This window comes from Ranitomeya variabilis, chromosome 6 (genome assembly GCF_051348905.1).
Source record: "Ranitomeya variabilis isolate aRanVar5 chromosome 6, aRanVar5.hap1, whole genome shotgun sequence".
In the NCBI taxonomy this organism is placed as follows: Eukaryota; Metazoa; Chordata; class Amphibia; order Anura; family Dendrobatidae; genus Ranitomeya; species Ranitomeya variabilis.
The window spans coordinates 170,800,370-170,817,510 of NC_135237.1; the positions used below are offsets into that span (position 1 = coordinate 170,800,370).

Sequence of the window (17,141 nt, forward strand, 5' to 3'; positions counted from 1 at the left end):
CCTGGCATTTGAAGTTACACAGGCCCACTTGTCACATGGTGACTGTATAATATCTTTGTACACTTGTAGGCAGGGCCGGTTTTAGGCAAAGTGGGGCCCTAGGTAAATTTTAAAATGGGTCCCCAAATGCTAACATATTGCACATCACACAGAAGCCTTTCTGTTGTATTTACGTGCGCTGAGTTCAGGCCGCTAAACGAGTTTGATCGACAATACTGAAGTTGTTCAACGCTTGTTTCCCGGCCTCTTTCCACCAGCTGAGGAATAATGATGAGACAGAACGATCACTAATAGATCACTAACAGATCACCATACAGTATCATGTTTTCAGCAGCACATCTACAGTTTACACTGGCAATGTGCTGCTGACAACAAGGCTTTTTGTTCCAGCAAAAACAATCCGAATATGCAGCATTTTACTTGTTTAGTAAAATACACCCCATAGTCCTCCATATATTATAATGTGCTCCATAGTCCTCCATATAGTATAATACACTCCCTATAGTCCTCCATATATTAAAATACACTGCTCAGTCCTCCACATAGTATAATACACTCCTCATAGTCCTCCATATAGCATAATATAATCCTCATAGTCCTCCATATAGCATAATACAATCCTCATAGTGCTCCATATAGTATAATGCACCGCCACAGTCATCCATGTAGTACAATTCACTTCCCATAGTATAATGCACCCCATAGTTCTTCATATAGTATAACGTATTCCCCATAGTCCTCGATACAGTATAATGCAGCCACCCCAGAGTATAATGCAGCCACCCCAGAGTATAATGCAGCCACCCCAGAGTATAATGCAGCCACCCCAGAGTATAATGCAGCCACCCCAGAGTATGTAACCCCCATAGAATATAATACAGCCCACCTCCCCATAATATATAATGTAGCCCCCCATAGAATATAATGCAGCCCCCCATAGTATATAACGCAGCCTCCCCCATAGAATATAATATACCCCCACAATAGTATATAACACAGCCACATAGTACATAACATGGCCTCCCCCATAGAATATAATATACTCCCCATAGTATATAGCAAAGCCCGCATATTATATAGCACAAACCGCATAGTATACAGCACAGCCTGCATACTATAGCACAGCTCGCGTAGTAGATAACACAGCCCACACAGCAGTATTCAGCACAGACCACACAGTAGTATACAGCACAGACCACACAGTAGTATACAGCACAGCCCACGTAGAAGTATACAGCACAGTCCACACAGTAGTATACAGCACAGCCCACAGAGTAATATATACAGCACAGCCCACAAAGTAATATATACAGCACAGCCCACAAAGTAATATATACAGCACAGCCCACAGAGAACTATATACAGCACAGCCCACAGAGAACTATATACAGCACAGCCCACAGAGAACTATATAAAGCACAGCCCAGAGTACTATATACAGCACAGCCCAGAGAGTACTATATAAAGCACAGCCCAGAGAGTACTATATACAGCACAGCCCAGAGAGTACTATATACAGCACAGCCCAGAGAGTACTATATACAGCACAGCCCACAGAGTACTATATACAGCACAGCCCACAGAGTACTATATACAGCACAGCCCACAGAGTACTATACACAGCACAGCCCACAGAGTACTATATACAGCACAGCCCAGAGTACTATATACAGCACAGCCCACAGAGAACTATATACAGCACACAGTAGTATACAGCACAGAGCACAGCCCACAGAGAAATATATACAGCCCACAGCAGTATACAGCACAGAGCACAGCCCACAGAGAACTATATACAGCCCACAGTAGTATACAGCACAGAGCACAGCCCACAGAGAGCTATATACAGCCCACAGTAGTATACAGCACAGAGCACAGCCCACAGAGTACTATATACAGCCCACAGTAGTATACAGCACAGAGCACAGCCCACAGAGTACTATATATAGCACAGAGCACACAGTAGTATACAGCACAGAGCACAGCCCACAGAGAGCTATATACAGCCCACAGTAGTATACAGCACAGCCCACAGATAACTATATACAGCCCACAGCAGTATACAGCACAGAGCACAGCCCACAGAGAACTATATACAGCCCACAGTAGTATACAGCACAGAGCACAGCCCACAGAGTACTATATATAGCACACAGCCCACGGTAGTATACAGCACAGAGCACAGCCCACAGAGTACTATATATAGCACAGAGCACACAGTAGTATACAGCACAGAGCACAGCCCACAGAGAGCTATATACAGCCCACAGTAGTATACAGCACAGAGCACAGCCCACAGAGAACTATATACAGCCCACAGCAGTATACAGCACAGAGCACAGCCCACAGAGAACTATATACAGCCCACAGCAGTATACAGCACAGAGCACAGCCCACAGAGAACTATAAACAGCCCACAGTAGTATACAGCACAGAGCACAGCCCACAGAGAACTATATACAGCCCACAGCAGTATACAGCAAAGAGCACAGCCCACAGAGAACTATATACAGCCCACAGCAGTATACAGCACAGAGCACAGCCCACAGAGAACTATATACAGCCCACAGTAGTATACAGCACAGAGCACAGCCCACAGAGAACTATATACAGCCCACAGCAGTATACAGCACAGAGCACAGCCCACAGAGAGCTATATACAGCCCACATCTCTTCTCTTCCTCCCCTCCCCTCCTCCGAGAATGGCCCCACAGTCCAGAAAAAAAAAAAAACTCTCCTCACCTCTCCTCGTGCCCAGCGTTGCTTCCTGGTTCCTGCTCCTGTCTCAGCAGCGTGCAGTCTGCCCGGGACACAGCAGGTGCGCGATGATATGACATCATCGCGCACCCGCAGTGTCAGAGGCAGAGCGGGGAATGATGGGAGAGGAGCGTCTGTAGACGCTTTCTCCTCCATCATTGCATTCAACTGTACCGGCGTCTATACGCCGGTATAGTTGAATGCGACGGCGGGGGCGGCGGATTGAGAGGCCCACCACTGGCACCGGCCCTTCTGGCATTTGCCAGAAGTGCCCTATGGCCAGTCCGGCCCTGGTAATGACCCTGGAACGTCTGATTGCGCTAATGCACAGCCTAGCCTTGACACATTTTACCACCTAACCCACGTACACATTGAACACCAAGCCTATTCCCTCTTCCATCACGACCTTGCTTTTTCCCCACTCATGCTGTATATACCCTTCCCATCTTTTAACCAGCTGTTTCACAACCTTAGGCCAAGACCTGTCAGTCACCTGTCACTAAATGAACAATCAGTATTTATTTTCTGAGATGGTGTGCATGAACAACAATATTAGCCCTGATAATTTTCAATGGCAAGTGGGGCCTCCTGAGTCTCGACTGCAACACTGTTTTAGCCCAAATGATTCCGAGCAGGAAATGTGGACTCTGGTCTGCTTAATACTATTTGCCCTAACGATTTGGATTAGCAAATAGGGCCACCTGAGTCCTGACTGCAACACAGTTTTTGCCCAAATGATTTAGAGTAGGTAATGAGTACTACGGACTGCACTACAGTATTAGCCCAGCAATTTGGATTATCAAATTGGGCCTCCTGGCTGAACCCCAATATTAGACATAACGATTTTGGTTAGCAAATTGCGCCTCTTGAGTTTTGACTGCAACACAGTTTTAGCCTAAATGATTCTCTGAAGGAAATGTGGACTCCTGCCTGCACAACACTATTAGCACAAACTAGTTAGATGCTGGAAGGTCGATTTTACACAGAACAGGATCCTATCTAACTAAATGACAAGTTCACTTTCAGCAGCATGAGCGACCTCTCTGCGATGTTAAACAAGAAAATGGCGCAAGCAAAACAACATGTCCGCTTTTTATATGGAGAGGGACATGTGACTTTAGAAGGCAATCACAGAAGCCCTTGTGTCTGGACGTTGTGGATGGTTTCTGTGCTCCGATTGGCTGCCAGAATCTACACACATTAAGTTATTAAAAAAACAAAATCACACTCTACCGCTCCTCTGACCTAGACACATACCCTCCCCTCATCACAGAACCACTATTCTATCCAAAGTCAAAACAAAAGCATTAGTGGAGAATAAATCATTTACCAATCTGTGACTGAATTTTGCCGACTTTGAGGAAAAATGCTCAGGAAACCAAACACGAATCCAAATGCGCTACGTTCGTGCCGTTTTTTAGATTGGCAAACGTTATCAGAACAAGGTCGCTCATCTTTAGTTATGTGCGCACTGACAAGGTGGGGAGCGGCAAGTCCAAATGTAATTAATCACAAGTTAGTTTGATTTTGTCTTTTTTGTGTTTCAAGCTTAACATAAAAGATGACAAATTCTTATTTTGTTATTATTATCTTGTGCCTCCTGGTTTCAAACATATGGATGGGTGAGGTATGCATATACCTCTAAATATATGTGTGTAAATAAGCAATCTCACTAAACACTTAAAGGGGTTGTTACACAAGCATATTTTAAATCAATAAATCTTGGAAAAAAAATAAGTTTCACAATTGGATGTGTGTAAATAAAATGTTCCTGTGCTGAGATAACCTTATAAATGTGCTCCTGCTGTGTACTGTGTAATGGCTGTGTCTGACCGTACAGGAACATGGTCTAATCATACCACATCTTTTAGGCAGGGGAGGAAGCAAAAAAGAGTATACCGACATTACAGAATGGGATCACAGAACAGGAAATGCTGTTTTTAAACACATTCAATTGTGGAGTTTATTAAAATTCCAAGATCTGTTGAATAAAATATAATTTTGTTCGTGGCACAAACCATTTAAGCAAACAATGCAAAATACGAGTCTGAAATGCTGAACATTTAGGGGAGTCAATTATTGCATCACTGCAAGGTCCAAATGGAAGAACAGAACACGAGAAGATCCGATACTGGTCATCAAGCTCTGAGTTATGAAATAGGGCCTTAAAGTTAAAAGAGTCAGTGGCAATGGACAACTTTATCTATGGCTGACAGGAGAGGAGATTCCTTGTTTCCGGAGTTTATTTTGCATATACTGTATTATTGTTTCCCTATTTATGATAAGGCATGTGTGTTAAGTAAAGCAGTAGGACATTTAAAGAGAGGAGCGAACTTGTTAAAATAAGAAAAAAATTAGCCTCACAAACATAAACAACACAGGCTTCAATAATGTAATATGTAGTGTAGAATTAAAAACATACTACAGAACAAACAGAAGTCCCAAGAAGACCAGTGCATCACTTTGCTAATGTTTAAATGCATTCAGCCTACAGGATCTAGAACTGTACGAAAACAGGAGAAACTTACTCGTTACCACTTTCCACCATTTGTGTGAGAAGGTAAATGCCATCCAGGTTTATGAACTCTTGAGCAAAAGTAATATCTCGCGAAAATCTGGCCAAATCCTTTAGTGCTTCTAACTTGACGTCCATACTTGAAGACTGGACCCTCTCATGGAGCTGCTGAGCAGTGTGAGTCTAAGGATGGACACAAATTATGTTAATTCAAATGTTTGACTATAAAACCTTGCATATTAACCCTTTCATGACCTTGTGATTTTCCATATTTGCGCTTTCATTTTTTTCCTCCCCTTATTTCAAGAGCCATAACTTTTTTATTTTTCCATCCCCATAGCCGCATGAAGGCTTGTTTTTTTTTTGTTTTGTTTTTTTTATTGGAGGGGGGGGGGGGCGAGTTGTACTTTTGAATGACACCATTCATTTTATAATGTGATGCACTGGAATGTTGGAAAAAAATTACAAGTGCATAGAAATTGCAAAAAAGGGAAACTCCACAATTGTTTTTTTTTTTTTTTCTTTAGCATGTTCACTATATGGTAAAACTGACCTGCCAATATTACTCTCCAGGTCAGTATGAGTATGCAGATACCAGACATGTGTAAGCTTTTTTTTTTCATTTAAAGGGAATCTGTCACCCCAAAAATCGTATATAAGCTAAGGCCACCGGCATCAGGGGCTTATCTACAGCATTCTATAATGCTGTAGATTAGCCCCCGATATAACCTGAAAGGTAAGAAAAACAGGTTATATTATACTCACCCAGGGGCGGTCCCGTCCGATGGGTGTCGCGGTCTGGTCCAGGGCCTCCCATCTTCATACGATGACGTCCTCTTTTTGTCTTCCTGCTGCGGCTCCGGCGTACTTTGTCTGCCCTGTTGAGGGCAGAGCAAAGTACTGCGGTGCGCAGGTGCTGGGAAAGGTCAGAGAGGCCCGGCGCCTGCGCACTGCAGTACTTTGCTCTGCCCTCAACAGGGCAGAAAAAGTACGCCTGCGCCGGAGCCATCGGACGGGACCGCCCGCCCAGGTGAGAATAATCTAACCTCTTTTTCTCATCTTTCAGGATACATAGGGGGCTTATCTACAGCATTACAGAATGCTGTAGATAAGCCCCTGATGCCGGTGGCCTTAGCTCATATATGATTTTTGGGGTGACAGATTCCCATTAAGTGGTGAAAAAACATACGAAATTTGAAAGAAAAAAAAAAATGTTGCTTTTTCTGCCATTTTCCAAGACCTGTGACGTTTTCATTTTTCAGGATATGGGGCTATGTGAGGGCTTTATTTTTGCACCCTGAGCAGACGTTTTTTAAGGATACTATTTTAGGTTAGATGGATGTGATGTTTTGAAAGCATCATATTGTATTTTATTGCAATTTGGCCAAAAACCTGTAATTCTGGTGTTTTGATTTATTTTCTCGTTGTGAAGTTTAATGATAGATTGGACTTTTCTGAACACAGTGATACTAAATATGTGTATTTTTTTTGTTTGTTTTGTTTTATTTTTAATGGGGTGAAAGAGGGGTGGATTTGAACATGTGGGTTTTTTTTCATATTATTAAAAACTTTTTTTCTCACTTTGTAATGACTAGAATATTCCCCTTAGGAGACTTGAGGCTGTGATCATCCAATAGCCTGGACTTCAGCTCTGCTACTTATAGCAGAAATCACAATCTCTGATGAACGCCAACCACAAGCCAGTGTTCTCAGGAGTATTGTAATGACAGAGCCAGGGGTCATCAGCAAAATCCCAGTTTTCAGGACAACTCGATCATGTGACATCGGCACCGATGGGTGGGATGTATGACGTGCTTCCTGACGGCGAGTGTTAAACCCCGCTGTCAGTGATTGACAGCAGGATTTAACAGGTTAACAGCCATGGGTGGAGCACCACTCCACCCATGGCTGTTTAAATCAGTCATCAAGTTCAAAGAAAGATGTGGGCTTGGCGCGTGACCCCATGTGAAAGGCACAGACATGACCTTTGATATTAACGTTCATCAAAGGTCGCGAAGGACTGAAAAAGTGAAGAACTCCTTTTTATTGTTTCATTTTGTTTATCCAGACAAATGTATTTGCTGGAGACTGTAGAGGAATGTGGGACAAATCAAACGTCCAGGTAGCCAATTGCCTATATTTATTTTTCAGTGAGCGGTCATGCTTTAACCTCTTATCAAGACCAAAATAATCAAATTGATCGCATAAATGCTGGTGTAATAAAATCCAGTCAGATCCTTCCAAATGTGTTTTTCACAAAATAAATCTATTCAGCTGTATGCATCTTTCTAAATTGGTGCAATTCTAATTCTTCTATTCAACTTCGTAGGTGCAAATACAGCAATATTAATAAATAGTAAATGTGCCTAGAAATTTGCTTCTGGTACTTTTAGGATCTTATTTTTTAGTATGTTTTATAGTATGTTCAGCTACTAAAAATATTAAGCTGGCCTCCAGAGTGGCCTAATTCATCCACATAAATAACAGACTGACTGGCACTTCCAAGCTAATGTGAACAGTGATAATGTGAACAGGAGCAGCCACCTCCATATAAATTTACAAAAGAAGTTGCACTCTGTCGTGCTAAAGCATGTCAATCTGGAATATGTGAAATATGAATACTGTTCTGGATAATAAGAGAAAGTTGAGATGCTTAGCACATAATTTGGGCAATTCATGTATGTCTAGCAACTAATGACAAGGTGGTCTCACGCTGCTGGGACCCTACGTGTTTTTTTTTTTTAATACATATAATATTCAGTATGTAAAATAGGGCAGATCACTGAGGGACCCCCACACAGGCCACGAGCATATCATTAACTCAAAACTGAGAATAAAGATAAAAAAACAACCATAAGACGGATTTCATCAACCCAGGTATCATTTTAATCAGTATAACCGCGCCGACCTGACACTGTAGGTTACTGTGCACAATCCTGCTGACAGGTTCCCTTTAAAGATGCCATGTGCACATACCTTTACATTATTTAGTGGCCACTGCCGAGTACCGCAGTTTTTATAACAAAAAATTCAAGACCAATGGAAGGGAAGACAAGAAGTGCATTTCAGAACATATTACAGGAACTCATATTTTGATAAAATAGTGTCCACAACTCAAAAGAAAAAAAATCATTAAAAAAAAACACACCCATTGAGGTTTCTTCATTAATATACTCACCTTTCGCCTCCTTCTCAGGGATTTAGATTCTTTCTTCTCTTCTCAGTGACATCATCTCACTTCAGACTAGCCGGCTCACATCTATGTTTTAGAGTCGGAAGTCTCTTTTACTATGTAAGTCTATAGAGCCTTGTCCTGATGCTCCATAGACCTGCACTGTAAAAGCCACTTCTGGGTCACAGCGCAGTATGACCTGGAGAGTCTGAAGAAAGGTGGCGTCACAGAGAAGAGGAGAAGAACAGGATACCGAATAAAGGAGAAAACAAGGGTAGGCAAGTATATTAACACACTCACAATACACCACAAGCACAAGAACTTCTGGCAAATCAGTACTTACGGGTGATGTTGTCAACCGTAGAATGGCTCCATTTTTTATTTCATTGCGATTCTAAAACAAGAAAGTTATACTTATGTAGTACTTCTGTGTGTAGAAAACAGACCATCATACTAATTTATACACTGTTCATTTGCTTCCTAAAAGTAAGAAAGGGTTATTACGATCTTAGCATATTATCACTTTTCCACAGATGTTTCATATAGTTTTGAGGTAACAGTACCCCACAAGTCAATCAAAGTCAAGTCAGTTAAATTCCTCTATCACAAACACAGAGGACTAATTTTCAAACCAATAGTGGCATGTAAAATGTGGGCACCCCTGGTCATAATTACTGTTATATTGAACAGTTAAGCAAGTTGGAGATGAAATGATCTATCTCTAAAAGGTCTAAAGTTAAAAATTACACATTTCACTTTGTATATATATATATATATATATATATATATATATATATATATATATATATATATATATATATATATATATATATGTATGTATATGTATATATATATATATATATATATATATATACATACATACATATATACATATATACACAGTACAGACCAAAAGTTTGAACACACCCTCTCATTTATGTTTATGTGGAATTATATACTTAGCAAAAAAGTGTGAAACAACTGAAAATATGTCTTATATTCTAGGTTCTTCAAAGTAGCCACCTTTTGCTTTGATGACTGCTTTGCACACTCTTGGCATTCTCTTGATGAGCTTCAATAGGTAGTCACCGGGAATGGTTTTCAGTTCACAGATGTGCCCTGTCAGGTTTAATAAGTGGGATTTCTTGCCTTACAAATGGGGTTGAGACCATCAGTTGTGTTGTGCAGAAGTCTGGTGGATACACAGCTCATAGTCCTACTGAATAGACTGTTTGTATTATGGCAAGAAAAAAGCAGCTAAGTAAAGAAAAACGAGTGGCCATCATTACTTTAAGAAATGAAGGTCAGTCAGTCCGAAAAATTGGGCAAACTTTGAAAGTGTCCCCAAGTGCAGTGGCAAAAACCATCAAGAGCTACAAAGAAACTGGCTCACATGAGGACCGCCCCAGGAAAGGAAGACCAAGAGTCACCTCTGCTTCTCAGGATAAGTTTATCTGAGTCACCAGCCTCAGAAATTGCATATTAACAGCAGCTCAGATTAGAGACCAGGTCAATGCCACACAGAGTTCTAGCAGCAGACACATCTCTACAACTATTAAAGGGAACCTGTCACCTGAATTTGGCGGGACAGGTTTGTGGTCATATGGGCGGGGTTTTTCGGGTGTTTGATTCACCCTTTCCTTACCCGCTGGCTGCATGCTGGCCGCAATATTGGATTGAAGTTCATGCTGTGTCTTCCGTAGTACACGCCTGCGCAAGGCAATCTAATAGTCATGAAAATACAGAAAAATCTTCAAATGAGAAGGCGTGTCCAAACTTTTGGTCTGTACTGTATATATATATATATATATATATATATATATATATATATATATATATATATATACACATACACACACACTAGATAGCCCGATTCTAATGCATCGGGTATTCTAGAATATGTATGTATATATGTATGTACGTTGCACTGTGAGAGGGATTTAAATTCCGTGCCAATATCGCTGATTGGTCGCGCCCGGCTGGCCGATCAGCGAAGCGTGGTTCAAATCTGGCGCCAATTCACGGCCGGACTGTGCCTGCCGCTGATTGGTCGCGGCCGGCCGGGCACGACCAATGACCGAAGCGGTGTTTAAAGACCGCGCCAATATCGCTGATTGTTCGCGCACGGCCGGCCACGACCAATCACTGAAGCGGTGTCGGGGGTTCGGGGCTCTGGATGTCGGGGGTTCGGGGTGCAGGATATAGTACAGCCACGTAGTATATAGCACAGCCACGTAGTATGTAGTATATAGCACAGCCACATAGTATATAGCACAGCCACATAGTATATAGCACAGCCATATAGTATATAGCACAGCCACGTAGTATACAGCACAGCCCGTAGTATATAGCACAGCCACGTAGTATATAGCACAGCCACATAGTATATAGCACAGCCACGTAGTATATAGCACAGCCACGTAGTATATAGCACAGCCACGTAGTATATAGCACAGCCACGTAGTATATAGCACAGCCACGTAGTATACAGCACAGCCACATAGTATATAGCACAGCCATGTAGTATATAGCAGCCACGTAGTATATAGCACAGCCACGTAGTATATAGCACAGCCACGTAGTATATAGCACACCCACGTAGTATACTGCACAGCCACGTAGTATATAGCACAGCCACATAGTATATAACACAGCCCACGTACTATACAACACAGAGAGCCACACAGTATATAGCAGAGCCACGTAGAATATAGCAGAGCCATGTAGTATATAGCAGAGCCACATAGTATATAGCAGAGCCACATAGTATATAGCAGCCACATAGAATATAGCAGCCACATAGAATATAGCACAGCCAAGTGGTATATAGCAGCCACATAGTATATAGCAACCACATAGTATATAGCAGCCACGTAGCATATAACACAGCCCACGCAGTAAACAACAGCCCACGCAGTATATAACACTGCTCACACAGTATATATCAGTCACGCAGTATATAACACAGCCCAAGTAGTATACAGCAGTGTGGGCACCACATATATTCCACGTACTATATAGCATAGCCACGTAGTATACAGCACAGCCCGTAGTATATAGCACAGCCACGAAGTATATAGCAGCCACGTAGTATATAGCACAGCCACGTAGTATATAGCACAGCCACGTAGTATGTAGCACAGTCACGTAGTATATAGCAGCCACGTAGTATATAGCACAGCCACGTAGTATATAGCACAGCCACGTAGTATATAGCACAGCCACATAGTATATAGCACAGCCACATAGTATATAACACAGCCCATGTACTATATAACACAGACAGCCAAGTAATATATAGCAGAGCCACGTAGTATATAGCAGAGCCACATAGTATATAGCAGCCACATAGTATATAGCACAGCCAAGTGGTATATAACAGCCACGTAGTATATATCAACCACATAGTATATAGCAGCCACGTAGCATATAACACAGCCCTCGCTGTAAATAACACAGCCCACGCAGTATATAACACTGCCCACGCAGTATATATCAGTCACGCAGTATATAACACAGCCCACGTAGTATACAGCAGTGTGGGCACTATATCTCTGTTAAAAAAAAGAATTAAAATAAAAAAAAATTATATACTCACCCTCTGGCGTCCACCGAAGTTGTCCCGATGCGTGCGAGGCTGCCGCCAGCTTCCGTTCCCAGAGATGCATTGCGAAATTACCCAGATGACTTAGCGGTCTCGCAAGACCGCTAAGTCATCTGGGTAATTTCGCAATGCATCTCTGGGAACGGAAGCTGGCGGCAGCCTCGCCACTCGTGCGCATCGGTGGACTGCGGAAGGTGAGAATAGCACCTTTTTTTTTTATTATTGTTTTTAACATTATATCTTTTTACTATTGATGCTGCTTAGGCAGCATCAATAGTAAAAAGTTTGTCACACAGTGTTAATAGCAACGTTAACAGACTGCGTTACACCGCGTTATGCCGTGGTGTAACGCAGTCGGTTTAACGGACTGCTAAAACGCTATGTGGGCGGTGGGCGCTAACTGGGAGGTGAGTATGGAAGGGGCACTGACTGCAGGGGAGTTGAGAGCGGCCATTTTGCGGCCGGACTGTGCCCGCCTCTGATTGGTCGCGGCCAATCAGCGACTTGGGATTTCCGTGACAGACAGACAAACAGACAGACGGAAATGCCCCTTAGACTATATATATATATATATATATATATATATATATATATATATATATATATATATATATATATATATATATATATATATATATATATATATATATATATACACATACACACTATTGAACTCATCCTACGCCCGGGTGGCAAGCATTTATATTGGAATATGGTCCCCATCCTGTCATGTGCTGCTCCCATCCTTCGCCCACATATCTCTCTCTCTCTCCCTCTCGCTCGGGTAGGCATACCGCGATCTCCTGGGCTGCGTCACTGTGGTGTCCAGACTGCGCAGGCGTGTCACGCTTGCGCAGTCTATAAAGGCTTCGGACAGAGTGATGCTCCTACCGTTATATTATAGATATATATATCTAATACTAGATGGTGGCCCGATTTTAACGTATCGGGTATTCTAGAATATGTATGTATGTATATAGCATCCATATAGTATATAGCACAGGCCACGTAGTATATAGGAGTACTATGTGGCCTGTGCTATATACTACAGTTATATGAAAACGTTAGGGCACCCCTATTAATCTTAAGCTTAATGTTTTATAAAAATTGTTTTTTTTTGCAACAGCTATTTCAGTTTCATATATCTAATATCTGTTGGACACAGTAATGTTTCTGCCTTGAAATGAGGTTTATTGTACTAACAGAAAATGTGCAATCTGCATTCAAACAAAATTTGACAGGTGCATAAGTATGGGCACCTCACCAGAAAAGTGACATTAATATTTAGTAGATCCTCCTTTTGCAAAAATAACAGCCTCTAGTCGCTTCCTGTAGCTTTTAATGAGTTCCTGGGTCCTGGATGAAGGTATTTTTGACCATTCCTCTTTACAAAACAATTCCAGTTCAGTTAAGTTTGATGGTCGCCGAGCATGGACAGCCCTCTTCAAATGATCCCACAGATGTTCAATGATATTCAGGTCTGGGGACTGGGATGGCCATTGCAGAACAGTGTAATTGTTCCTCTGCATGAATGCCTGAGTAGATTTTGAGCGGTGTTTTGGATCAATGTCTTGCTGAAAGATCCATCCCCTGCGTAACTTCAACTTTGTCACTGATTCGTGAACATTATTGTCAAGAATCTGCTGATACTGAGAGGAATCCATGCGTCCCTCAACTTTAACAAGATTCCCGGTGCCGGCATTGGCCACACAGCCCCAAAGCATGATGGAACCTCCACCAAATTTTACTGTTGATAGCAAGTGTTTTTCTTGGAATGCTGTGTTTTTTTGCCACCATGCAGAACGCCTTTTTGTATGACCAAACAACTCAATCTTGGTTTCATCAGTCCACAGGACATTCTTCCAAAAAGAAATTGGCTTCTCCAAATGTGCTTTTGCATACCTCAGCCGACTGTTTGTGGTGTGCTTCCAGAAACGGCTTCTTTCGCATCACTCTCCCATACAGCTTCTCCTTGTTCAAAGTGTGTTGCATAGTTGACCGATGCACAGTGACACCATCTGCAGCAAGTTGATGCAGCAGCTTTCTGGAGGTGGTCTGAGGATTGTCCTTGACTGATCTCACCATTCTTCTTCTCTGCCTTTCTGATGTTTTTCTTGGCCTGCCACTTCTGGCCTTAACAAGAACTGTACCTGTGTTCTTCCATTTCCTTACTATGTTCGTCACAGTGGAAATTGACAGGTTAAATCTCTTAGACAGCTTTTTTGTATCCTTCCCCTGAACAACTATGTTGAACAATATTTGTTTTCAGATCATTTGACAGTTGTTTTGCGGAGCCCATGATGCCACTCTTCAGAGGAGATTCAAACAGGAGAACAACTTGCAAGTGGCCACTTTAAGTAGCTTTTCGCCATGCGCAAAACTTGTTGCACACAACTTGCTACACTAACCCGTCACATGCAACTCGACACACAAAATGTTTCTACACGCATGTCGCCACACAAATCTCATCTCACAAAAGTCGCTACATGCATGTTGCCACACGCAATTCAACACACACAGCTTGACACATGAAACTCGCCCTAAAACACACAAGTCTGGTATTATCCTTCAAAAATAAAAATCTGATTAATAAGCAGACAAACTATAAGAGCAACAAATTTATCATATAGGAAATACGTCAGTTGTCAGTCACATGACCTGTCTATTATGTGTATGTGTGAGCTAATATATACTGCCAGGGGGGAGGGCTTCCTGTTGGCTGGGGTTTATCAGGCTGCCAATAGCAACCAATCACAGCTCAGCTTCTATTTTGCTACAGTTAATTATTCTGAGCACTGATTGGTTAATATAGGCAACAAAGGACATTCTCAGTAGAACAAAGATTGTATATACAGTATATAAAGCTGTCTGTATACGTGTGTGTATCAAACCCCGCCCACTTCACATAGCCAGAACCCCCTCCGAATAGCCACACTCACTCCACACGCAAAGCCCCGTCCATGCCCCATCCACACGGCCCACGTTGTTAGCGCACAAGGGTGGAGACACATTCACCTCGAAAGCCACCCTGCAAAACTCACCGGCTGAAATGTTCCAGCCGCTGCGAGCTACAATCAGGACCGCTGCCTTCAGAATATCAGTGTGCGGCAGACACAGGCCACATCTAGCTCCGTCGTGTCTAAAATGGAGTTGCTCCTGTGAGGCATGATGTCAAGGGAAAGGGAGGAGCCTCATGGATTACACCGCTGTGCTCATAACAGGAAGTTGAGGGGAAAATGAGAGGTGTGAGGGAAAATGAGAGATGTGATGTGAAAGTGAAAAAGTGTGAGTGGAAAATGAGAGGAGTGAGGGGAAAATAGTGGAGTGATCGGAAAATGACAGGTGTGAGGTCAAAATGAGAAGTGTGAGGGGGAAAATGAGAGATGTGAGAAGGAAAATTACAGATGTGAGGGGGAAAATGAGAGGCTTGATGGGAAAATGAGAGAAGTGAGGTGCTGCTGCAGTATGAGTCTGTGTATAATTTGTTATAACTACAGTTAGTTACTATGCCCAGGCAACGCCGGGTTCTTCAGCTTATATATATAATTATATATATTTGGGCAGGTGTCTGAACAGTAGAACAACGTACCACAGCATTTTCTTTTTTTGCAATGTTTAAAATGTAAAAGATTAAAATACATTTTAAACATTACAAAAAATGAAAAAGTTGTGGTATATTGTTCTACTGTTCACAGACACCTGCACAAATATGGCATTCATGAAAGAGTTATCAGAAGAAAACATCTCCTGCATCATCACCATAAAATGTCAGTGTCAGAAGTATGCAAAAGAACATCTATTGGAAACAAGTCCTGTGGTCCGATGTGGTCAAAATAGAACTCTGGCAACAATGATCAAAGTGGTGTGTGGAGAAAAAAGGGCCCAGAATTTCAGGAAAAAAACATCTCGCTAACCATTAACCCCTTTACCCCCAAGAGTGGTATGCACGTTAATGACCGGGCCAATTTTTACAATTCTAATCACTGTCCCTTTATGAGGTTATAACTCTGGAACGCTTCAACAGATCCCGGTGATTGTGACATTGTTTTCTCGTGACATATTGTACTTCATAATAGTGGTAAAATTTATTTGATATTACCTGCGTTTATTTGTGAAAAAAAACAGAAATTTGGCAAAAATGTAGAAAATTTTGCAATTTTCCAAAATTGAATTTTTATGCTCTTAAATCACAGAGATGTCACACAAAATACTTAATGAGTAACATTTCCCACATGTCTAGTGTACATCAGCACAATTTTGGAGCCAACACTTTTTTTTATTAGGGAGTTATAAGGGTTAAAAGTTGACCAGCAATTTCTAATTTTTACAACACCATTTTTTTTTAGGGACCACATCACATTTGAAGTCATTTTGAGGGGTCTATATGATAGAAAATAACCAAGTGTGAAACCCCTCAAGGTGCTCAAAACCACATTCAAGAAGTTTATTAACCCTTCAGGTGTTTCACTGGAATTTTTGGAATGTTTAAAAAAAATGAACATTTAATTTTTTTCACAAAAAATTTACTTCAGCTCCAATTTGTTCTATTTTACCAAGGGTAACAGGAGAAGTTGGACCCAAAAGTTGTTGTACAATTTGTCCCGAGTACGCAGATACCCCATATGTGGGGGTAAACCACTGTTTGGGCGCAGGGCAGAGCTCGGAAGGGAAGGAGCGCCATTTGACTTTTTCAATGCAAAATTGACTGGAATTGAGATGGGACACCATGTTGCGTTTGGAAAGCCCCTGATGTGCCTAAACATTGAAACCCCCTACAAGTGACACCATTTTGGAAACTAGACCCCCTAAGGAACTTATCTAGATGTGTGGTGAGCACTTTGACCCACCAAGTGCTTCACAGAAGTTTATAATGCAGAGCCGCAAAAATAAAAAATCACATTTTTTCACAAAAATGATCTTTTTGCCCCCAATTTTTTATTTTACCAAGGGTAAGAGAAGAAATTGGACCCCAAACGTTGTTGTGCAATTTGTCCTGAGTACGCTGATACCCCATATGTGGGGGTAAACCACTGTTTGGGCGCACGGCAGAGCTCGGAAGGGAAGGAGCGCCGTTTGACTTTTCAATGCAAAAT

At 41.8% G+C, this 17,141-nt stretch overlaps 1 protein-coding gene across 2 annotated transcripts in view; it reads right to left on the bottom strand.

The window, feature by feature from the left end:
- ELMO1 (engulfment and cell motility 1) overlaps positions 1 to 17,141 on the bottom strand; it is a 522,734-nt gene that overhangs the window by 354,378 nt on the left and 151,215 nt on the right. For both annotated transcript variants that reach the window (XM_077269247.1, XM_077269246.1), the window contains exons 5-6: positions 8,788 to 8,838; positions 5,286 to 5,455 (exon numbers count right to left, since the gene is read on the bottom strand). In XM_077269247.1, coding sequence (XP_077125362.1) covers positions 5,286 to 5,455; positions 8,788 to 8,838 — 221 coding nt within the window. The remainder of the gene's footprint in view (positions 1 to 5,285; positions 5,456 to 8,787; positions 8,839 to 17,141) is intronic.